The sequence below is a fragment of the Balaenoptera physalus genome (genome assembly GCF_965194825.1).
Source record: "Balaenoptera physalus genome assembly, chromosome: 21".
In the NCBI taxonomy this organism is placed as follows: Eukaryota; Metazoa; Chordata; class Mammalia; order Artiodactyla; family Balaenopteridae; genus Balaenoptera; species Balaenoptera physalus.
Genome location: NC_138902.1, coordinates 13,395,014 through 13,421,897, shown reverse-complemented (window position 1 = coordinate 13,421,897; position 26,884 = coordinate 13,395,014). Strand labels below are relative to the sequence as shown.

The 26,884-nt window shown below is 34.6% G+C and overlaps 1 protein-coding gene across 1 annotated transcript in view; it reads right to left on the bottom strand.

Annotated features, from left to right (window-relative positions):
* Positions 1 to 26,884, bottom strand: part of ADAM32 (ADAM metallopeptidase domain 32) — a 209,319-nt gene that overhangs the window by 172,442 nt on the left and 9,993 nt on the right. The window contains 3 exon segments of the mRNA XM_082444199.1: positions 2,594 to 2,669; positions 6,285 to 6,346; positions 18,226 to 18,305. Of these exon segments, the coding sequence (XP_082300325.1) occupies positions 2,594 to 2,669; positions 6,285 to 6,346; positions 18,226 to 18,305 (218 nt within the window).

The following is a 26,884-nucleotide window of genomic DNA, read 5'->3' as shown; positions in this document are numbered from 1 at the left end:
CCCCATATTTGCCACTTTCACTATATTAACTACTCTTTTCAGATCAATACTTGGGATTATTATTTTACACCCTGCTTCCAAACTTTTATCCCATATTTTAGGTAAAATTATTTTCCAATATATAAATTTAGGTCATCAATTAAGAAACAAAGATTGTGAGTATGGATTTCCTTTAAATTCTGATATTCTGCTAAAAAGAAACATCTAAAATTTAAGGGCACAAAAAGATTGAAGAGCTAGAAAAAGATATACCACACCCACCAACACAAACCAAAAGGATGATTCTGAAGCGATACTAATACAGGAAATGTAGACTTTAAGGCAAGAAGCATTATTAGAGATAAAGAGGGACATTTCATAATGATACATGCATTTCAATTCACCAGGAAGATATAAATATTCCAAGTTTGTATTCATTTAATAACATAGCGTCAAACTATAAAAAGCCAAAACTGAAATAATAATAAAACTAAATGCATAATCATACTAAAAGATTTTTAAGCATATACATTTCTGTCAGTAACTGATAAATCTAGCATTCAGAATCTATAGAAGATTTGAACAGAATGTTAACCTAACATAGGTAAAACCCTACTTAAAAACTATATATAATACACTTTTTTTTGCACAGAGTTCTTTTTTTTAACCATTTTTTTATTGAAGTGTAGTTAATTTACAATGTGTTAGCTTCAGGTGTACATCAAAGTGATTCAGTTATACATACACACATACACCTATATGTGTATCCTTTTTCAGATTCTTTTCCATTATAGGTTATCACAAGACACTGAATATACTGTGCTGTACAGTAGGTCCCTGTCGTTTATCTATTTTATACATAGTCATGTGTATATGTTAATCCCTAACTCCTAATTTATCTCCCCCTCCACCCGCCACTATCCTTTCTGGTAACCATAAGTTTGTTTACTATGTCTGTGAGTCTATTTCCATTCTATAAATAAGTTCATTTATATAATTATTTTAGATTCCACATATAAGTGATATCATGTGATATTAGTCTTTCTCTGTCTTACTTCACTTAACATGATAATCTCTAGGTCCATCTATGTTGCTGAAAATGGCATTATTTCATTCTTTTTTATAGCTGAGTAATATTCCATTGAATACACTTTCTTTTTAAAGAACATGTAACATTTACCAAAATGAAACCATATTCTGGGCCATGAAACACAAAAACAAATTGTAAAGGACTGAAATCACACCAAGTTCAGTCTCTGACCACAGTACAATTAACATAGAGACATAGAAAACATTATTACAGACAAAAAAGGAAAATTATATAATTTCCAAGATAGTGCTATAAATTTTGGTATAAATCTATGTATGTTTTCTTATTAACACATGCCTTTATGTTAGAACTATGGGGAGAAAGGAGGAGCAATAGAAGGAAAATAATGGTCCTTTCCAATAGAAGTGAAGTAACATATTTCAATAATTCAACAAATTTTTATTATATGCTATGTGCCAGGCATTTTTCTAGGCACTAGGGATGCATCGTTGAATAAAACAGACCAAAACCTCTGGCGAAATGAAGATTATATTGCACTGAAAAAACAGAAAATAAATAGATAAAATATATGGTACATCATATATTGATAACCACTATGGAGAAAAACAAAACAGGTAAGGTAAGAGAGTAATAAGGCTAAGAGTGCCATTTAAAATAGGGGTTAGTCAAGGACTAATAGGATGGTTTTGAGCAAAGACCTGAAGGAAATGAGGGAGAAAAACATTGTATCTTGGGAAAGAGCAAACATCTGGATCAGAAGAAATAGAAAGTGAAAATTTCTTGAAAGGAGAACATGTCTGGTATGTTTGAAGAATAGCAAGGAAACCAACGCGACTGGAACAGAATAAGCAAGGTAGAGAATAACTGGAAATGAGGTCATAGAAGTAAAGAGAACCAGACTGTGTAAAGCCTGTAGGATACTAAAATGACTTTGGTTTTCACTTTGTGAATGATAAATCATCCCATGGAGGCTACTGAAGAGAGAAGTGACATGATCTGACCAGGTTTTAATAGGATTGATCTGGTTGCCATTTTGGGATCTAACTGAGGAGGTGAGCAAGGTGTGGAAGCAGGGAGATTATTCCAGAAGTTACAGCAATAATCCAAACTAGATATGAAGTTTACTTGTTTACACTGGTATCAGCAGATAGAGACAGAGGAAGAGGGTGGATTCTTACTACATAATTTGAAAGGTGGAGTCAATATGATTCATTGATGGATGAGATAGGGACTAAAATAAAAGGAAAGGATTTCAATCTATGATTTCAGATTCAATAATATTTGTACCTGTTTTTATTATTATTTAATGTATATTCATTTATTCAACAAAATATAAACTAATTAATTAATTAAATTGTGCCTATGTTCTAGGCAGAGTAGAAGGTAAGTCAATCTAGTTTGTCTTTAATTTACCAAGACTTCAAGAAATCCTAATAATGGGTGAAATGAGGCATAAGTGGATCACTTAAATACATCCCCTGTGAATAGAGTCTTCTGTATTAGCAAAGTATTCAATGTAAAAAGGGTTTTAAAAATCTTTGAAATACAAAATTTAAATCTTACCTGAATATTTGAAGAATGAGAATTCACAGATCCTTGATTATACAAATAAACCATGAAATGATCTGCTAAAAAAAATCTGAATATAAAAAAAGAATGAGAGAATTTTAAGTTATTCTTTTTGAAACATGTAAAGCAGTAGTCAGCAAACTTAAATCCCTCAACCCAAATCTGACCTACCTTCTGCGTTTGTAAATAAAATTTTATTTGAACACAGCCATACCCATTCACTTATATATGGTTTATGGCAGCTTTCACGCTACAACAGCAGAGTTGAGTCATTTTGACAAACATATTATCATCCTCAGAGCCTAAAATATTTACTATCTGGGCCTTTAAAGAAAAAGTTTGCCAATCCCTGACAAAGGTAGTATCTTCCTTTGACCTGTACGTAATCTTTATTCAAAGCAATAAACATTTACTCAAAATAAGTTTCCTATCTTATACTCCTTTAAAAAATAAGAAGAGACTACAAGACGAGAGAAAAGCATTTTAAAATTTACAAAGATATGAAATGGGTGTAGGATTATGAGACTTTTCTATTCTTTCATTTGTTCTTTTTAAATTTTTATTCATTTATTTATTTTTTTTGGCTCCGTTGGGTCTTCGTTGCTGCGCGTGGGCTTCCTCTAGTTGTGGCGAGTGGGGGCTACTCTTCATTGCGGCGTGTGAACTTCTCATTGCCGTGGCTTCTCTTGTTGCAGAGCACGGGCTCTAAGTGTGTGGGCTTCAGTAGTTGTGGCACACAGGCTCAGCAGCTGTGGCTCGCGGGCTCTAGAGCGCAGGCTCAGTAGTTGTGGTGCACGGGCTTAGTTGCTCCATAGCATGTGGGATCTTCCCAGACCAGGGCTCGAACCCATGTCCCCTGCACTGGCAAGCGGTTTCTTAACCACTGTGTCACCAGGGAATTCCCTATTCTTTCATTCTTTCTCAATTTTACTATCATAAATATATATTACTATAATGAAGTGGAAGGGTATTCTGTAAAAGTCATACTAACCAGAACATAAGTGTTGAAACTACAAGTCTAAGTTCAACCTTCTCTGGTATCATTCCCTGTCCTTACTATGCTATTTTACTTATGCTTTCTCACCTGGTGCTCACTCCTCAATCCAATGTGATGTAACTAGAGCACCCAGTCTAGCTTCTGCTGGGAATCCTCCATTAAAACAGATGCCGTAGAGATTACTAATGACCCGCTTGTTGTTAAATCCAAAAAGCAGTTTGAGTCAAGTAAAACTACTCTAACACACTGCTGACCACACTCCCCTTCTTTAAAACATCTACACTTCAACTTCAATCATACAATTTACCTCTGGTTTCCCTCATATCTTTTTGTCTACTTTTATAAGTCCCTTCATCTGGATCCTTACTTCTTCACTTAAATGCTTCCATGGCCTTCAATTCTGGTTGTTTTTCCTTCTCATCATTAATATTCACCCCCACCTCTGTATCTTGTTCATTTCTGGTGCCTCATTTATACCCATATAAAAAAGATGGCTCTGAAACCCACACCTCTCTCGCATGACCTAAACTAAATATAACTGGCTATTTGGGGTCTTCTGTGGTTCCATACAAATTTTAGGATTATTTGTTCTACTTCTGTGAAAAATGCATGAGTATTTTGATAGGGATTGGACTGAATCTGTAGATTGCCTTGGTTAGTGGTATGGACATTTTAACAATATTAATTCTTCCAACGCATAAGCATGGTATATCTTTACATTTATTTGTGTTCTCTTCAATTTCTTTATCAATGTCTTACAGCTTTCAGAGTACAGGTCTACCAACTCCCTTCATTAAATTTATTCCCAGGTATTTTTTCTTTTTGATGCAATTGTAAATGGGCTTGTTTTTTTGATTTCTTTTTCTGATATTTCATTATTAGTGTATAGAAATGCAACAGATTTCTGTATATTAATTTTGTATCCTGAAGCTTTATTGAATTCATTTATTAGTTCTAATAGCTTTTTGGTGGAGTCTGTAGGGTTTTCTATGTTATCCTGCCATCTGTAAATAGTGACCATTTTAGTTCTCCCCTTCCAATGTGGATGCATATTATTTCTTTTTAATTGCTATGGTTAGGACTTCCAATACTGTGTTGAATAAAAGTGGTGAGAGGGGGCATACTTGTCTTATTCCTGGTCTTAGAGGAAAAGCTTTCAGCTTTTCATCATTGAGTATGATGTTAGCTGTGGGTTTGTCATAAATGGCCTTTAATATATAAGCGACGGGGATTAAGAGGCATGAACTATCAGTTATAAAATAAGTAAGTCATAGGGATGCAATGTACAACACAGGGAATACAGTCAATTTAATGTAATTATATGGCTTGTAATGTATAAAAATATAGAATCACTATATTGTACACCTGAAAATAATATGATATTGTAAGACAACTATACTTCAATCAATCAATCAAACTGCCACTGGACATTTCTCCTGGATATCCCCTGATGCAGACGTGCTCTTCTCCTTCACTGCCCCACCAAATCTGTGCTACCACTATGTCCAATCTGTTATCTAATCTTTTTTTCTGCCACCTCAGTTATGTCTTAAAAAAAAAAAAAAGAAATCCTACATGCTCATAATTATACTTCTCATTATTTCCCATATAAGTTTCTTGCAATAGCTTCCTATGACTTCCTATAGTCATGGTGTCCTAATTATTATACAGGTAATTTCCAAAAATGGAGTATATACATGCTCTATCCATCTCCCAAGCTCCAGTCCCTCTACTTCTTACTATTGCTTATAGTTTCAATAAGATACTCAAATACAATATGAGTTCTCTCTTTCCCTCTTATGCACTTGGAAAGTTCTTTGAGTTGTCATTTACTATTCTTCCCTTCTGTCTAAAGGAGTAGGTTAACACTTCTTTTACTCAATGCCATTCTTTGGCATCTAACAACACAACCAATCACTTGTTTATACCTCTCTCTTTAAGAAACTGCCTCTCAGCCAAAATACTTTGTTTTTTCTTCCTTAAAAAGCATTCATATTCTTCTTTCTTTTTTTCTCTGCTGAACATTTCTGAAAAAGTCATTTTCACTTAATACTTTCAGTTTCTCACAATTCACCTCTCCTTAATACCATGTAGTCTAGTTCTACACCCAAAATTTAACTGAAATCTACGTCTTGAAAGTTACAAATTGCTTCCAAGCCAGCCTTTCTCAACTGGGTTTCCAAGAGAGAATTAAACCCTACAGAAAGTTATTTAAAGTATGTTCACAATCCTCTTAGGCATGGTATGTAGCTGGTACTATTTTCCATAAATTATTCACCAGTTTCCAGAACACTGTATGGTCTAATTTCTATATTAAATCCCTTATTTCATTTTCCTGGTGGTGAGCCTGCCTCCCTGATCAAACCCTAACTGATACAGTTACAGACTTAATTCTTTCTTATCACATCCTGCCCTGATTATATAGGTCCTGCTGGTTCTGCCAACTTAAGATCATATAGATTAATCTTCAGGAGACAAGTCCCTATTTTTCCTGTTCCTAACCCCCCAATTCACAAAATACTATGAGGCATTAAGACCAAAAAATTAATTCACAGGAGAGCATCTGTTCATCTGAGACAACTAAAATTTTTAATAACAAGTACATTATTTTTAATACTCTATTTTTATTATAAGTAAATAAATTCATATAAATCAATTTAAATCTAAAAGTAAAGAATAAAAAATTACCTTTGCTTAAGGTGCACGGTATATGGTTTCTCATCTATTGGAATAATATAGGATACCTGTTCCTAGAGAATCCAGAACAACTGAGAGTGAAGATAAATGTAATAGAAGAAGGGAAACAACAATTTTACATTGACTAATCCCTCCATATAATGCTTAAAATGTCTCAGACTATGTGTGATTTAAAATCTGCAATAATATATAAAAAATTATAATATTTATTTATTATATTATCCATTCTTACTATATCCACAAAAACAAGCCCAATCTAAGGAGTTGTATAGCACTAGTAATCTATATGTGATTGAATTTTAAACTCTTCTAAAAGAAGAGGCAATGTGCCATGCTGTAATGCCTACTCAGGTAGCATCATTGGGATAATAAGGTACTCTACATCAGTGACGCTTAACTTAATCCATTAGGCACAAAAATTATTTATTTTAACCATTTTCCTGAAATGTATGGCCTGCTTCCCATATTTTTAAACAGAAGACCCTTGAACAAAATTTGGTATAGTTTTTTTTACTCCATCCCAGTTATTCTCAAGTTAAAACATGGATGGCAATGAGTTGCAATATCAGTTGGTCAGTGAACCTAAGTGATGAGATTTTATCTTGCAAAAGAGAACATGTGAAAAGCCAGAGTTAGAACATCATTAAAAAGAAAACTTAGTTAAAGCATATAAAAACCAAGAAGACACAAATACCACAACACAAAAAAAGATAAGCCTTTACGGATCTGTGAAAATAAGAAGCAACCAGGAGACAATACAAATCAAAAAATAATAAGGCAAGTTGTTAAAAGTTCTAGTAAATGATCAAAAATGAAACAGGAAGGTTAACAACACTGGTGTTATTAAGGCAAGTGGATACCATGTACCTGCTGCTATGATGTGATGAGAAGAGCACTTTACCTCTACGGTAATCTTCCCTAAAACTCATAACCTCAGTCTAATCATGATAAAACATCAGAGAAATCCAAATTGAGGGACGTTCTACAAAATATCTGACCAATATTCTTTAAAAATGACAAGGTCATGAGACAGAAAAACAGAGCAAAGGAGACTGGGGAGACATAAAAACTAACAGCAATGTAGTATCCTGAATTAGATCCTGGAACAGGAAAAGAACATTAGTGGAAAAACTGGTGAAATGCAAATAAATCCTATAATTTGTTAATAGTAAGGTATCAATATTAATTTCTTATTTTTGATAAATGTATCAACATGGTTATATAAGATGTTAACTTTAGGGGAAACTGAGTGAACATATATGGGAATTCAAGGTAGCATCTTTGCAAATTCTTCATAAATCTAAAATCATTCCAAAATTTTTTAAGTTTTTTTTAAATAAAACCAGAAATAAATTGAAGAAAGAAGCAAAACAGGTATATGTCAGATATACGGCAGAAATACCAAACATAGGATACTGATACTGAAGCAGCAACATGTCCTAGCTGTAAAATTCACATGAGTGAAAAAAAATTCCCCTTAGAGATCTGAATGTAATAACTGAACAGAGATGCTGGAGAATTTTTATCTCTTTCTAAAGTGGACCTGATGCACAAGTCCCCCAAAGTAGTTCTTGGATGAATATTTTTCTCAAAATGAAAACATAATAATTATTAAGATGTTAGTATACCAGATATACTCCCTCTAACTATACCGTGAGAGGTAGCATGACACACATTCTCTCTGCAGACTATGTACAGAAAATTAGCTAGATCTTTAAAGAATGTAGAGGGGTTGATCAATGGAGGCCATAAGAGAATTTATTGAATAATACCAGCAAATATGTGTTTTAATTTTTAATAACAGGCTTTCAATGATTAAGAAATTCAATCCCTTCTGGAACTTTTATTTGTAAAGTGTTACAATAATTTCAACACTTTCAGAAAACACTTTTCCTGTTCACTCACTCATATGGTTCCAAAATCACTCATCTTCAATGGAACAGGATAGAAAGTCCAGAGATAAACCCACACACCTGGAGTCACCTAATCTATGACAAAGTGGACAATGGAGAAAAGATAGTCTCTTCAATAAGTGGTGTTGGGAAAACTGGACAGCTACATGTAAAAGAATGAAATTAGGACATTCTCTAACACCATACACAAAAATAAAATCAAAATGGATTAAAGACCTAAATGTAAGACTGGACACTATATAACTCTTAGAGGAAAAGAGAGGCAGAACACTCTTTGACATAAATCGCAGCAATATCTTTTTGATCCACCTCCTAGAGTAATGAAAATAAAAACAAAAAAAACTAAATGGGACCTAATTAAACTTAAGAGCTTTTGCACAGCAAAGGAAACCATAAATGAAACAAAAAGACAGCCCACAGAATGGGAGAAAATATTTGCAAACAAAGCAACTGACAAGGGATTAATTGCCAAAATATACGAACAGCCCATGCAGCTTTATATCAAAACAACAAACGACCCAATCAAAAAAATGGGTGGAAGATCTAAATAGACCTTTCTCCAAAGAATATATACAGATGGCAAAGAGGCACATGAAAAGATGCTCAACAACACTAATTATTAGAGAAATGTAAATCAAAACTACAATGAGGTATCACCTCACACCAGTCAGAATGGCCACCATCAAAAAATCTACAAACAATAAATGCTGGAGAGGGTATGGAGAAAAGGGAAGCCTCCTACACTGTTGGTGGGAATGTAAATTGGTACAGCCACTATGGAGAACAGTATGGAGGTTCCTTAAAAAACTAAAAATAGAGCTACCATATGACCCAGCAATCCCAGTCCTGGGCATATATCCAGAGAAAACCATAATTCAAAAAGATACACGCACCCCAATGTTCGTTGCAGCCCTATTTACAATAGCCAGGACATGGAAGCAACCTAAATATCCATCAATGGATGAACGGATAAAGATGTGGTACATATATACAATGGAATATTACTCAGCCATAAAAAAGAACGAAATAATGCCATTTGCAATGACATGGATGGACCTAGAGATTGTCATTCTGAGTGAAGTAAATCAGACAGAGAAAGACAAATACCATATGATATTGCTTATATGTGGAATCTAAAAAAATGGTACAAATGAACTTATTTACAAAACAGAGAGTCACAAATATAGAAGACAAACTTATGGTTACCAAGGACGAAGAGGGGGATAAATTGGGAGCTTGGGATTGACATATACAAACTACTATATATAAAATAGATAACTAATAAGAACCTACTGTATAGCACAGGGAACGTTACTTAATACTCTGTAATGACCTATATGGGAAAAGAATCTAAAAAAGAGAGAATATATGTATAACTGATTCACTTTGCTGTACAGCAGAGAATAACACATTTTAAATCAACTATACTCCAATAAAAATTAATTTTCAATAAAAAATCATAGGATTCCAGGAAAAAAAATATCACTCATCTTCACAAAACATATTTTAGTAAAGGTCTGGAAACCCTGTAGACCTTTAAGCATTGGGGCCTCAGAAGAAGTAGATTTATCTGAATTTACAGTGACCTACATTGAGAATTTGTCTTTCTGTTTAATAAAAACTACGGACTAGTCAATTAGTGTCAGGTTTCCTAGAAGCAGGGTCTGAAATGAGGATACTTTTGTCAGTGCTTTATTTAGGGAGCACTCTCTGGAGGAACCTGCAAGGAAGTAAGAGAAGCAAAATAGGGAGGAAGATAAAGCTAAAGAAGATATCAGTTCAGGTAAATTCTAGCCTTAGCCTGATACTTCGGGGGAACTCTAGAGTAAATATTGTGCCTCATGCAAGAGGGAAGAGATATGGGAATATATGTATATGTATAACTGATTCACTCTGTTATAAAGCGGAAACTAACACACCATTGTAAAGCAATTATACTCCAATAAAAAAAAAAAAATTGTGCCTCAGAGTCTTTCCCACCTCAGACAATGGAGCTGGGTTTTTAGACCCATGTAACAATTAGGCATTGGCTGAAGGGTTACCCTGGGGGACGGGGTCGAGTAGCTCCCAGGCAGCTCAATAACTGAAAGGCAATTCTCCAGAGAAGGTTACTAACTCTTGCAGTAGTATCTCAAGAGCCAGGGAACAAACGACCCAAACTGAAATTATAAAGGGATTCTGGCCAGGGACTGGGGGTTGAATATTATAGCTGAAAAGTTCCCAAACCTGAAAAAGAAACAGAAATTCGGGTGCAGGAAGCACAGAGGACCCCAAACAAGATGAACCCAAAGAGACTACATCAAGACATATATGATAATTAAAGTGGCAAAAGGTTAAGATAAAAGGAGAATTTGAAAGGCAGCAAGAGAAAGATAATTGGGAGACTGGGATTGATATATACACACTAATATGTATAAAATACATAACTAATAAAAAAAAAGAGAGAGAAAGGTAGAATCATACACAAGGGAACTCCCATAAGGCTATCAGCTGATTATTCTGTGGAAACCTTGTGGGCCAAAAGGGAGTGGCATGATATATTCAAAGTCCTGAAAAGGAAAACCTGCAAACTAGGATACTCTACGGAGCAAAATTATCATTTAGAATTGGAGGAGAGATATAGAACTTCTTAGACTAGCAAAAATTAAAAGAGCTCATCAATATTAAACATACCATAAGAGAAATGTTAAAGGGTCTTCTCTAAGTGAAAAAGAAAGGCTGTAATAAGAAGTAAGAATCTACAGGAAAGGAAAAATCCCACTAGTAAAGGCAAATATACAGTAAAGGCTGAGGATCAACAACTTAAATAAACCAGCATGAAGACTGAAAGACAAAAAACTGTAAAATCAAACATAACTACAATAATCAGTAATGGATAAACATGAAGATGTAAAATATGACAACAATAATAAAAAATGTGGGGGAGGGGAGTAAAAAATGTAGCTCTTTAAGAATGTGTTTGAGGGCTTCCCTGGTGGCACAGTGGTTGAGAATCTGCCTGCCAATGCAGGGGACGCGGGTTCGAGCCCTGGTCTGGGAAGATCCCACATGCTGCGGAGCAACTGGGCCCGTGAGCCACAACTACTGAGCCTGCGCGTCTGGAGCCTGTGGTCCACAATAAGAGAGGCCGCGACAGTGAGAGGCCCACGCACCGCGATGAAGAGTGGCCCCCGCTCGCCGCAACTAGAGAAAGCCCTCGCACAGAAATGAAGACCCAACACAGCCAAAAATAAATTAATTAATTAATTAATTAATTTTTAAAAAAAAAGAATGTGTTTGAACTTAAAGGACTACCTGTTTAAAAAAAGTAGATAGAGTTATAGGTCAACATGTATGAACCCCATGGTCACAACAAATCAAAAACCTACAATAGATACACAAAAACTACAGCAAAAGGAACACAAACATAACACTAAAGAAAATCATCAAACCACAAGGGAAGAAACAAAAAAAAGAAGAAATACAGAGAACAACTACAAAAACAACCAGAAAACAAGTAACAAAAGGGCAATAAGTACATATCTACCAATAATTACTTTAAATGTCAATGGATTAAATGGTCCAACCAAAAGACATAAGGTGGCTAACTATATTAAAAAAACAAGACCCATCTATATGCTGCTTACAAGAGAACTGCTTCAGAGCTAAAGACACACACAGACTGAAAGTGAAGAGATGGAAATAGATATTTCATGCACATAGTGACAACAAGAAAGTGGGGGGTAGCAATTCTCGTATCAGACAAAATAGACTTTAAAACAAAGTCTAAAACAAAAGACAAAGAAGGGCATTATATAATGACAAAGGGATCAATACAAGAAGAGGATATTACACTGATTAACATATATGCACCTAATACCTGTATTGGGTGCATGTTTTTTACATAAATTTTATATATTTTATTATTTTATATTTATATAAATATACAAAGCAAACATTAACAGACATAAAGGGAGAAATTAACAACAATATAATAATAGTAGGGGACTTTAACACCTCACTTACATCAATGAACAGATCATCCAGACAGAAAAAATAAGGGAACAGTGGCCTTAAATGGCATAATAACCAGTTGGACTTAATAGATATTTACAGGACATTCTATCCAAAATCATCAGAATACACATTCTTTTCAAGCACAGATGGAATGTTCTCCAGGACAGATCACACACTAGGCCATAAAACAAATTTCAACAATTTAAGGATAAAAATTGTATCAAGCATTTTTTCTGACCACAACGTTATGAAATTAGAAATCAATTACAGGAAGAAAAATGAGAAAAGCACAAACGCATGGAGACTAAATATGCTACTAAAAAACCAATGGGTCAATGAAAAAATCAAAGAGAAATCAGAAAATACCTCAATACAAATGAAAGTAAAAACACAACTTTCCAAAATCTATGGGATGTGGCAAAAGCAGTTCTAAAAAGGAAGTTTATAGAAATACAGGCTGACCTCAAAAAATATGAAAAACAAACAACCTAACCTACCATCTAAAGGAATTAGAAAAAGAAGGACAAATAAAGACCAAAGTTAGCAGAAGGAATGAAATAATAAAGATCATAGAGGGAATAAATAGAGATTTTAAAAAAATGAAAGGATCAAGGAACCAAGAGCTGGTGTTTGTAAAGATAAAAAATTGATGAACTTTTAGCCAGGCTCATCAAGAAAACAAGAGGAGACCCAAATAAACAAAATCAGGCATGAAAGAGGTGAAATAACAACCAATATCACAGAGATACAAAAAATCATAAGAGAGAGAGAATACTACAGTTATATGCCAACAAACTCAACAACCTAGAAGAAATGGACAAATTTCTAGAAACATACAAGTTTCCGAGACTGAGTCAGGAAGAAATAGACAATGTGAACAGACAGATCACTATTGGTGAAATTGGATTTGTAATTTTAAAAAACTTTCAGCAAGCAAAACTCCAGGACCAGATGGCTTCACAGGGGAATTCTACCAAACATACAGAGAAGAGTTAATACCTATCCTTCTCAAACTATTCCAAAAAATTGAAAAGGATGGAACACTCACGAATTAATTCTACAAGAGCATCATCACCCTGATACCAAAACCAAAGACACTACAAAAAAGAAAATTACACCCCAATACCGCTGATGAATATAGATGCAAAAATCCTCAACAAAACACAAACAAACCAAACACAATATACAGAAAGGATCAAACACCATGATCAAGTAAGATTTAGTCCAGGAATGCAAGGATGGTTCAATATTTGAAAATCAATCCATCTGATACACCACGTTAACAAAAGGAAGCATAAAAATCACATATTCTCCTCAATTAATGCATAAAATTCATCTGACAAAATTCAACATCTACTCATGATAAAAACTCTCAGCAAAGTTGACATAGAGAGAACATATCTCAACATAATAAAGGCCATTTATGACAAACCCACATCTTACATCTACTCAATGGTGAAAAGCAGAAAGCCTTTCCTCTATAATCAGGAACTGGACAAGAATGCCCACTCTCACCACTCCTATTCAACACAGTATTGGAAGTCCTAGCCACAACAGTCAGACAAGACAAAGAAATAAAAGGCATCCAGATTGGAAGGGAAGAAGTAAAACTGTCACTATTTGCAGATGATATGATACTATATAAAGAAAACCTTTAAGTCTCCACCAAAAAACTATTAGAACTAATAAATGAATTCAGTAAAGTTGCAGGACACAAAATTAACATACAGAAATCTACTGCTTTTCTACACATTAATAATAAACTATCATAAAGAGAAAGCAAGAAAACAATTGTGTTTAAAATTGCATCACAAAGAATAAAATACCTAAGAATAAATGTAACCAAGGAGGTGAAAATACTCTGAAAATTATAAAAGATTGTTGAAGGAAACTGAAGACGATATGAAGAAATGGAAAGTTATCCTGTGTTCTTGGATTAGAAGAATTAATATTGTTAAAATATCCATACTACTCAAACTAATCCAGAGATTTAATGCAATCCCTATCAAAATACCCACGACATTTTTCACAGAACTAGAACAAATAATCCTAAAATTTATATGGAACCACAAAAGACACTGAATAGCCAAAGCAATCTTGAGAAAGATGAACAGAGCGGAAAGTATCATGCTCCCTGACTTCAAGCTGTACTGCAAAGCTACATTAATCAAAACAGCATGGTACTGGCACAAAAACAGACACATAGATCAATGCGTGAGAGCAGCCCAGAAATAAACCCATGAACTTACAGTTAATTACAACAAAGGGGGCAAGAAACAATGGAGAAAAGACAGTCTCTTCAATAAGTGGTGTTGGGAAAACTGGACAGCTACATGTAAAAGAATGAAATTAGAATATTTCCTTACACCATACAGAAAAGTAAACTCAAAATGGATTAAAGACCTCAATGTAAGACCGGAAACCATAAAACTTTTAGAAGAGAACATAGGCAGAACACTCTTTGACATAAATTAGAGCAATATTTTTCAAATCTGTCTCCTAAGGCAAAAAAAACAAAAGCAAAAATAAACAAATGGACCCTAATTAAACTTAAAAGCTTTTGCACAGCAATGGAAACCATCAACAAAATGAAAAAACAACTAGTAAATGGGAGAAAATATTTGCAAATGATACATGTGATAAGGGATTAATATCCAACATATATAAACAGCTCATACAACTCAACAGCAAAAAAACCCAAACAACCCAATCAAAAAACAGGCAGAAGACCTGAACAGACATTTTCCAAAAATGGCCTGCAGATGGCCAATAGGCACATGAAAAAATGTTCAACATCACTAATCATCAGAAAAATGCAACTCAAAACCACAATGAGATATCATTGTTATACACTCAATGTTACAGACATTCATTTTATTTTTTATATTCCACATATAAGTGATAACACAGAGAATTTGTCTTTACCTTACTGACTTATTTCTCTAAGCATAATACCCTCTAAGTCCATCTGCTTTGTTGCAAATGTCAGAACTTCATTCTTTTTTATGGTTGAATAATATTCCATTGTATGTATAGGATGTGTGTGTGTATGTATTTTTATCCCTTCATCTGTTGATGGACACTTAGGTTGCTTCCATATCTTGGCTATTGTAAATAATGCTGCTAAGAATATTGGGATGCATGTAACTTTTCGAATTAGTGTTTTCAGGGTTTTTTTTGGATATGTATACAGAAGTGGAATTGCTTAATTATATGGTAGTTCTATTTTCAGTTTTTCTGAGGAATCTCCAACTGTATTCCATGGTGACTGTACCATGTATACAAACAGAAACAGACTCACAGATATAGAAAACAAATTAGTGGTTACCAGTGGGGAGAAGGAAGTGGGGAGGGGCCGGATAAGGGTATGGAATTAAAAAGTACAAATTACTATGCATAAAATAAGTAAGCAACAAGGTTATATTGTACAACACAGGGATATGTGGCCATTATTTTGTAATAACTTTAAATGGAGTATAATCTATAAAAATATTGAATCACTACCTTGTACACCTGAAACTAATACATGATAAATCAACTATACTGCAATTTAAAAATCAGTCAATCAATCAATCAGGAGATGTAAGGTACACATAGGGAATATAGTCAATAATACTGTAACAAACAAAAATGAGATATCACCTCACTCTTGTCAGAATGGCTATCATCAAAAAGTCTGCAAATAATAAATGTTGGCAAGGATGTGGAGAAAAGGGAATACTTGTATACTGTTGGTGGGAATGTAAATTGGTGCAGACACTCTGGAACACAGTTGGAGGTTCCTCAAAAAACTAAAAATAGAACTACTGTATGATCCAGCAGTTCCACTTCAGGTATACATCTGGGAAAAACAAAACACTAATTTGAAAGGATACATGCACCCCAATGTTCATAGCAGCACCATTTACAATAGCCAAGACGTGGAAGCAACCCAAGTGCCCATCAACAGATGACTGGATTAAGAAGATGTAGTATATATATATATATATATATATATACAATGGAATATAACTCAGCCATAAAAAAGAATGAAATTCTGCCATTTGCAGCCATAAGGATGAAGCTAGAGAATATTATGCTTATGAAATAAGTCAGAGAGAGACAAATACTTATGATATCACTTATATGTGGAATCTAAAAAATACAAACGAATGTATATGCAAAACAGAAATAGACTCACAGATATAGAAAACAAACTTGTGGTTACCTAGGGGAGAGGGAAACAGGTAGGGACAAATTAGGGATATGGGATTAACAGATACAAACTCCTATGTATAAAATAGATAAGCAACAGGATATACTGTATAGCATAGGAAATTATAGCCATTATCTTGTAATAACCTATAATGGAGGACAATCTGTAAAAATACTGAATCACTATGCTGTACATCTGAAACTAATACAATATTGTAAAACAACTATACTTCAGTAAATAAATACATACATATATACCTGGATGAATAAATTTTAAAAAATAATTATAATTGTATACCAATTTTGTAGGGTGACAGATGGTAACCAGACTTATTGTGGTAATCTGAAAATGCTGGTAAAAAAATGCTGAATCACTGCATAGTACACCTGAAACTAATATAATATTATATACTAATTATAGCCCAATAAATATGTTAAAAATAATAATAGGTTAAAAAATTAAAATGGGCAAATAATTTAATACACATTTCACCAAAAAGGTATTTAGATAGCTAGTAGGTCATGAAAGATGCTCTACAGCATTTTTCATTAGAGAAATGCAAATATAAGCTACAATGAGATATCAGTACACACCCGTTAGAATAAATTTAATCAAAACAGGCAACATCAGGTGTTGACAAGTATGTGGAAAAACTGAATCATCATATATTGCTGATGGGAATTGTAAACTAATAAGTCACTATGGAAAATAGTTTGGCAGTTTATTACTATGATAAGCATAAACCTACCATACGACACAGTAATTTCACTTCTAAGAATCTACCCAAGAGAAAGAAAACTATATGTCTATACATAAATATTCATAGCAGAATGACTCAAAATAGTCAATATCTGAAAACAATCTTGAATTTAACTGGTAAATGGATAAACAAAATGTGTTATCCACATCTATTAAGAAATAAAAAATTTATGAAATATTGATAAATGTTTCAAAATGGATAATCTTAAGTGAAAGAAGCTCAATGCAAAGTCCTACATAGCACATATTTCATTTTTATGAAATTTCTAGAAAACGCAAAATTATAGAAACACAAAACAGATCATCAGTTGCCAAGGGCTGGGGATGGAAGCAGAGAGAAACTGCACATAGGCAGGAAGGAACTTAAGGCAATCAAAATGTTCTAAAACTGGACTGTGGTAACGTTTACATAATTCTATTAATGTACTAATGATCATTGAGTTGTACACTTACAATGGGTGAATTCTGTGGTGTATAAATTATACTTCATTAAAACTGGTAAAAATAAAGTGTTATCAAAAGATTGGCCACTTATAAGCAAGGCTTCCTTTTTTGTATTTCTTTTTTTATCTCCTAAGGCTCTTAGCATGTAGTTATGCACACAAGTCCAGAGAAATATCTGTTAAATAAATCAATGAATAAGATGAAATATTGCCCTTTCTAACAAAAATAATAGAAAAAAGCGTTTATACTCTCTGAAAACTGGTAGGTACAAGGGTAGAGATTAAGGAAGCAGGTTTTAGTTAAAACAGATTCTCCTTAACCATTTTGGAGAAAATTATTCTCTTCATTTGAATCATCTAGATACCATTCAGATAAGACCCTAATTCTTTTACATTATATTCTCTCTTTGAACTTTAAAAAATGGTTTTACCATGAGGAAATGACAAACGTTAGACAAATTAGAACATTCTGATTTATATGTTTGCTTTTACCATCAAAACTTTAAATTCCTTATCAGTAGTAATATTGGTTAGTTATATTCATACTATAATGGAATTGATGTATTTCACTGCTATGTAATAAAAATAAGAAATTTCATATAACAACATTATGGAAAATCTCTTACATTTTCTACTTTTGAATTATCACTTGTATTTGCTTGGATTTTCTCTGGAAATATAATTTGTAGAAATGAATTTTGAAAACCTGAAGAAAGAAAAAAAAACAGTTAATAACTGTGTTTTAAACTTGACTAAACATTTGTTCAGGTTCTTTTATAAGACTTGCTTATGCAAATATGAGTCATCACTGTGTACTCCTATAAAAATCTTGAGAACACTTTGTTTAAAAACAGATAAGATAGCTATGAAAGACTAAAAGGGGGCACGGAGAGGTATTCAACTTACACAAAATGTGCTGTTCCTGAAGAAAAGCGAAGAAATGAATTAAAAAATAATCAAATATATACTTGAAGAAGACTTTCCTGAAATAAAAGATTTGAAACAATAGAAAGTACACTGCATTTCAGGAATAACTGATAACAATTAATTAAAACTGAGACATATTCTACTAAAGTTATTGGATGTCTAAGGTAAAGAAAGAATCCTATGGGCATACGAGCAAAAAGGAAAAGAGAAAATCATATTGGGCATAAGAAGAGAAAAGCAGGTTGGCTTGAGATTCTTTAAAAACATTATTCAATGTTAAAAAACTGAAGAACTATGTCTTTAAAAAAATATTCAGGAAAAGAAAGTGTGGACCCAAGAATTTTATACCCAGCAAAACTGTCATTCAAATATACAGGCAAGGGACAGCTATTTACAAGCAAAAAATCAAGGAAAATAGTTCACAAGTGCCTGTAACAAAAGGCAGGCAAACTTCTCCCAATAAAGGCATCAATAGAGTTGAGGTAAAAGGCCTAGCTGTGAGCATTAAAATAAACTTAAATATAGTATAAAGGCCAAAACAATGGTGGGAATCATCACTATTTAATAGGATGCAAGTGTTATAAACTATGATGATAAGGACATAACAACATATTCAATAATGTCAGGAAGGTTAGCAGAAGAAGAGAAATACCATATGTGAATACTGTTTTCCTTAAATTTATTGCAGTGTGGTTCCAAAAAATGTTAAAAAGCTGAAAATCAAGTGGTAAAAGTAGAAACATATTGTTTAATGGTATAAAAGAACTAAGATTTTTTTAAAGCTATAGTCATATAATAAAGAGGAGAGCACGAGGTGGAAAGAAGTAGTAAGAAATAAATTTCCTTACACTCACAGTGAGGAATCACTAGTTACTACCTAAATAAAAAATTAAATCTATTATATAAAACAGATTATAAATATTCCAAATTAAGAAAAAAAAAGCAAACACAAGGCATCCAGAAAATAAATGAAAAAGTCACATATTTTTATGTTGAAAACATTTACCAAAAAAGAAAAGCATGAAATCAGAAAAGTATGATATAAATAAGAAGCACTAAGATTAAATATCTCAGTCATATCAGTAAATGTGAGTAGGATGAAGTGACCAACCTAAAGAAAAGCTCTCATACTGGAGACAGACTCTTATCAGCCCAGAGGCGGGACCAGAGGAATCTACGAAAAAACTTTACCTCATTAGTTTTCACCCATATATTTACCTTCCCAGTTTGCTGCCCTTAGAAGCCTAAAACTGCTTCCTATGTCTGTCACTTCTCTACAAATTTAATGTTTTTTGTTGAAGATAAGCTGGAACTCAAAGCTGCCATTTTGAGTTACTTTTGGTTTAAGTTTCTCCCATGATGCATGCTGTATACATTAATAAGCTATCTTTCTGTTATCAAAAAAAAAAAAAGAAAAATTCTCAGATTGGATACACAAAATCAAAACCCAATTACTCGGAACTTTGGTGGAATATTAAACACTGGTTTTAAACTAATAATTTTTTTTTTTTTTTTTTTTTTGGCTGCGTCTGGTTGCGGCATGTGGGATCTTCATTGTGGCATGCAGGATCTTTCATTGTGACGCTCGGGCTCTTAGTTGCAGCGTGTGGGCTTCTCTCTAGTTGTGGCATGTGGATTTTCTATCTCTAGTTGTGGCGCTCGGGCTCCAGAGTGCACGGGCTCTGTAGTTTACGGCACGTGGGCTCTCTAGTTGAGGCGTGCGGGCTCAGTAGTTGTGGCTCATGGGCTCAGTTGCCCCACGGCATGTAGGATCTTAGTTCCCCAACCAGTGATCGAACCCACGTCCACTGCATTGGAAGGTGGATTCTTTACCACTGGACCACTGAAGAAGTCCCCTAATGATGATTTCTGAGTACCTGAAATAAGACTGTGGTCCACTTCAGGAAAAGATATATGATTAGGAGGAGAAGTCAGGTGATGAATGGAAGTTATTAGGTTCACATCCATGAACACACTCGTGGGTCTACAAGTTCATCCTATCATAATCTGCCCAATTATGGAACAGTGTGTCAAAATAGATATAATCAGTAACTTGTGGAATGCCCATCTGTCTCCCTGACCCATAGAATGAGGATTGTTATGGTAGGGAGGGCCAAATGGAAACCTCTGAATATCGCCTGCACCATCACCAAAACATTAAACCAAAAATCCTTCTATACCAAGAAAGTATATACAAGGGCAATGATTTCTGTTATTTTACTTGTTTGATCTGTGCAAATGATAGATAAACAATAGAGAATGACAATGAGTTGTCTTAGGTATAATCAGGTTATGATTGCAATAACAAATATTGTTCCAAATATGGTCTCTTTACTGAACCAAATCAACACAGGCATTGGCACCTGTATGTAGCCATTGATAGAAAAAGGTGTGGTTTCTCTATCCCAATAAGCAGGATATTCCAGGAGCAAGTTTCCATCTTTGCTTAGTAGTGATGACAGTATACCTTCACCAATCATATTGCCTCAGATGCCTCAGATCTTTATCATCTGGTTTGTCTTCTACCTGGACCCTAAAAATCTCACTGTCTGTGGTAGATAGAATAATGCCCCCAAAGATGCCCATGTCCTAATCCCCAGAACCAGTTAGGTTACATGGCAAAACAGAATTAAGGTTGCTAATCAACTGACCTTAAAATATGAAAATTATCCTGGGTTAACTGTGGTCTTAATTTAATCACAAGGGTTCTGAACAGTAGAAGAAAGAGCCAGAAAAGAGAACCAGAGAGATAGCCATGTGGAAAGAACTCAGCCCAATACCACTGAGTTTGAAGATGGAGGAAAGGGGCCATGAGCCAAAAAAATGCAAACAGCCATTAGAATCTGGAAAAGACAAGGAAACAGATTGCTGCAGCTTCTAGAAGGAACAGGGCACTGCTAACACCTTGATTTTACCCAATGAGACCCATTTTACAGAACTGTAAGATAATAAATTTGTGTTGTTTAAGCTATTAAGTTTGTGATAACTTGTTACAGCAACAATAGGAAACTAACATATCATCTAAGAGAAAGACCTGAAGTAGCAGGTACATTAGATGCCTTGAAGAAGCAGGTGTGCCAGAGTCTTAACACACACGCACACACACACACACACACACACACACAAATCCACCTATAATGGTCTAGTGGTCTAAACCACACTTGAAAATATCCTCCATAATAAATGGTAAGAGGCAGAACACTTGGTAGACCATTTTGGATTTTGGAGGCAATATATATCATATGTAGCTATGCTGCTTTGACCATTTTTACTGAACAAACCATAGGCTGCCAGATTTGTAAGATGCCAGAGTACTAGACTCCTCAGCTACCTGAGTCTACTGTGCAAGGAGCTCTACTGTTTTTCCTTTATGACCAGTAGAAACTATATTACACTTAGGGTCTGTGACAGAGCCTGTGTTTAGCCCCTCTAGGAGAATCACAGCAGAGGCTCCTGAGGTTTGTAAGCAAAGACGTGCCCTCATTGGTATATGCTGTGGATTTAATGATGGTGCCCCAAAACATACGTCCACTCAGAACCTGTGGCTATAACCTTACAACCTTGCAAAGAAAAAAGGGTCTTTGCAAGGTGTAATTAAGTTAAGGATCTCAAGATGAGACCATTCCAGATTAGAGTGGAACCTAAATCCAATGACTAATATCCTATAAGTAAGAGCAGGGGAAAAGACACACAGAGGAGACAGCAATATAAAGATAGAGGCAGAGACTGGAGTAACATGTCTCCAAGCCAAGGAACGCACAGGATTGCTGGCAGCCATCAGAAGCTAGGAGAGAAGCATGGAACAGATTCTCCCTCAGAGCCTCCAAAAGTAATCAACACTGCCAATACCCTGATTTTGGACTTCTGGCCTCCAGAACCAGATGGGGAAAAAAATTCTGTTGTTTTAAGCCAACCAGTTTGTGGCACTTTGTTATGGCAGCCACAGGAATCTAATATAGTATGTAAGTATATTTCTTTTATGAAAGCCTGTAGCTCACTACTGGGCTCTGATAGAGGCTAAAATTCAGACCATGTGATCTTCAGACTATATGATCTTGCAACCTGAACCACTCTTCACAGACTGACATCATCAGGCATTTGCAGGAGTACTAATCAAATGGAAGTGTTATATATATATATATGGTTGGGTTTGAACAGGTCCTAAAAGCTTTAAGTTGCATAACCAGGTGATTAATACTCCAGTAGGCCTACTCCTATCACATTTCCATTATTTCTTAAAACCTACATTTATGGTATCCTATGACCAGCTAACTGAAGGAGGGAAAGTAGATGTATGATATGCCAATAGTACACAAAAGTAAGTCCACAGGTATAATCTTAAAAACTCATAGATAGTTGGCCCTAAAAGAGAATATAGCGAAGTAAATTCTCCCCATAACTAGAATTTCACATGGTACACTTACATGTCTAGTTTTCCTGTATAAGAACTGATTACATTAAATGAGGCAGAAGCAAGTTATTATGTTGTTTCTTGAAAGTTTAAGAATGTTACCAACCTTAAGAAGGGTGAATATGGATGTTAAGTAGCCCATCTAGAGGTGGACTGTGGGATACTGCAGAGAGGTTCAATCATTCAAACTATTTCTACCTTGTCTCCCTGTGTTATTAGACATTGGAAACCTAACAACTCTATACCAGACTCCACTGCAATTAAGGTGCTGGCATGTTACTAGTTCCTGCTATTCATACACCCAAAAAAGACTTAGTTGCAGAAGTGAGCATTGTCAGATGGCAGCCACGTGTGAATACCTGGTCCGTCTGACATTTGTAGTAATAGAATTATCTGGTCCTTTTGGACTGCTGGGACAGACATTCTGCTGCCTAGCCCAAACACCATAGTGGTATTTTCAATAGAATACTCTTCCGGTATAGTTCCCACGGTATCACTAGATATTCTTCCCTGCGTTGTGACCCTAGCCACATTGTAGAATCTATGTAGCATCTAAACCTGTCTCTTTGGTACTTTCTAAGATCTTGTGATCCTAACATTCTTTTGTATGTGATATTATATATCTGGAAAACCCAAAAGAATCATCATAACTATTATTTTAAAAAGAGGATTTAGTAATGTGACTAGAAACAAAATTAATATATAAACCAATCATTTCCCTATACACAAATAAAATAGTTAGAAAATAACCATTTACAATAACAACAAAAAGTGTAAAATACCCACGTAAATAAATTCCTAAAGGAATATATATAATTTAAATTTTAAAAAACCTTTAAATTCTAAAATGGTTCATAAAAAAAGTCAAATAAATTGAAAGCTATATCCAGTTCTCGGACTATAAAGATAGCAATTTTCTTTAAATTAATTTATAAATTTTATGAAATCCAATGGAAAAGTCTACAGGAGTATTTTGAAACAACGTAAGATGATTCTAAAGTTCACATGCTCAAAAAAAAAAAAAAAAAAAAAAGAAATTGACCAAAATTTTCTGACAAAGATAATTAGAGGGACGTAAGCTAGAAATAGAAGGAAACTGCCTTAACTAGAAAAAGTATCAAAAAGCAAACATTAAAAATGGTAAATTATGGAATACTACAGAGAAATTCAAATAAAACTAGGTAACAAAGTCTATTATCACTGCCATTTTCAAAAATGTTCTGAATGCCCTAGTTAATATGATAAAATGGTAACAAGAAGGGCATAAATGTTAGAAAGGAAAAAACAATATGTCATTATTTGCAAATGATATAACTATCTACTTAAAAGTACTTAGAGAATCAATAGGAAAACTCTAAACTACTATAATTAAATCAACTGAAATAGGCATCATCAAAAAAAATTAATGAAAGAGGATATATGAAAAGGTAGGCTTTCAAATCACTGGGGGAAATATAGTCAATGGATAGTGGCAGGAAGACTGAATATCCATTTGAAAAGTAATTAAGTTGGATTCATACATATGTGTGTGTATATATATATAAAAAGAATAAATAAAATTTATTTATATGTTTCTCTATATAATATGTACATAAATACATATATATTCAAAATCGATTAAGATTCAAAGCCCAGAAGTCTTAAAGGAAAAGATAAACATATTTGCATACATAGAAATCTTTTTAAAATCTTTAAAGATGTAGGAAAGATTGGAAGAAAATACAAAGTATAAAAGCCAAAGGATTAACATCCATAATATGATTTATGATTAAAGGTGGCTGACTCACTACATGTTTATCTCTTCTCTCAGTGAAAACCCTCTAAAAACAGACAAAGGAAAGATGCTATCATCAGCTAAGAGGTCTCAAACAATTTTCTGGAAGATAAGCTAACGATGGAAGTGTGATCATTGTTGAGAGATTCTAGAAAAATTCTAAAACAGAAATCAGATGTGATAGATACAATAGAAAGTATTCTTTCCCATTGGTATACTTCTTAGGAACTAACTCTAGACTTAGCCATGTAACTTACTTGGGTCAATTAGACAATAGCAAATGTAACAGAAGCAAACCTGAAAAGTGCTTGCGCACTGTGGCTTGCCCTCTCACTGCCTTGGAACCATGAAGGCACATGTAAACAAGCCTGAGCTAGCCTACAGGAGGGTGAGAGACTATGTGAAAGGGAGCCAAGGCACCCTAGCTGAACACAGTCCAACAGACAGACCAGTGCGTGAGACCATCTAGATCATCCAGCTGCCAACCAACTCAGGAGCTGATGACAGATCCAGGAAAGAGCACCGATGAGCCACAGATTACCTAAGCCAGTTCAAACCAGAACAACAGCCCCACCAGCCCCTAGAATCATGTGCTAGAACAGAGGCTGATGAAGGTGAAGTTCAGTTTTAAATAGGGCTCACTGAGAAGATGGCATCTGGGCAAAGAACTGAAGAAGGTGAGGAGGGGAACAAATGAATATCTTTGGCAGACCATCCCAGGAAGAAAAAGTATCACGTGTAAAGGTCTTTGGGAGGAACTGCCTGAAATGTTTGAAAAGCAGCAAGGGAGCTACTGCTGTTGGAGTAGCATGAGCAGTGAGGAAGAGAGTAAGGGCTGAGGCCAGAGAGGAGACAAGCTGCTGAGATCCTGTAGGGCATTACAGGTCAGAGTTAGCACTTTAATTTTTATTCTTGGTGAGATAAGAAACCATTGCAAGATTTTCAGCAGAGGGCGGACATGAGCTGACTTAGATTTTAACAAGAAAACTTTATGTTGAGAATAGGCTGAAGGATGTTGTGTTAGTTATCTATTGCTGCATAACAAATTATCCCAAAATTTAGCAGCTTAAAATAGTGAACATTTATTAATCACTAGTGTCCTTAGGTCAGGTATCTGGGCACAGCTTAACTGAATGCCTCTGGCTCAGTGTCTCTCACAAAGCTGCAGTCAAAGTGTAGGCCAGGGCTGCAACCATTTCAAGGCTTGACTAGCATAGGATCCACTTCAAAGCTCATGCACTTAGCTGTTGGCAGGCGTTGGGTCTTTCCAGGCTGTTAATGAGAAAGCTCAGTTCCATGCCACACAGGCCTCTCCATAAGGCTACTCACAATATGACAACTTGCTTCCCTCAGAACAAGGGCTCAAAAAAGAGAGACTGAAAGTGGGCACCGAGGACAAAAGACACAGTCTTTCTGTATCCTAATCTCACCAGAGACATCCCATCATCCTGACCACATTTTATTCACTGGAAACAAACCATAAAACACAGCTCACATTTAAGAGGAGGGGATTACACAAGGGCATGATTACCAGGATGTGGGAAACATTGGTAGCCATCTCACAGGCTGCCTAAGAGAGTGCAAGAGAAGAAATATAAATTTGGAGTTATCAGTATCAACATGGTACTAAAAGCCATAGACTAAATAAAATCGAGTAGGGAAGGAGCCAATTCAATGAGTAGATCTTTTGTATGCTGATTCAAACAATGCGTGGACATTATTTTCTAGGTGATTACAAACTGTAAGGAAACTCATTACACTCATGAAACAATTGAAAATTTGAACACAGACTGAATATTGGGTGATAGAAGAAATCGTTAATTTCTAAGCCATGATCATGATACTGTGGTTATATTTTTTGGCCATTTAGCAATATATATTGAAATGCTTAGACACGAAATGATATAATGTCTATAATTTGCTTCAAATAATATGAGAATAGAGGAAGTGGTAGGGAAGGTAAAAAAGAAACAGAATTAACCACGAGTTTATAATTGTTGAACCTGAGTTCTTTACTCTTCTATTTTTGCATTTATTTGAAATCCTCATAATTAAAAAAAAATTTTAATAACATGGAGGCCAAATAGCAATGGAGTAACATTCTCAAAGTGCTATTGGAAAAATAACTGTCAGTCTGAAATTGGCTATCAAACTAAATTGTCATTCAACAGTG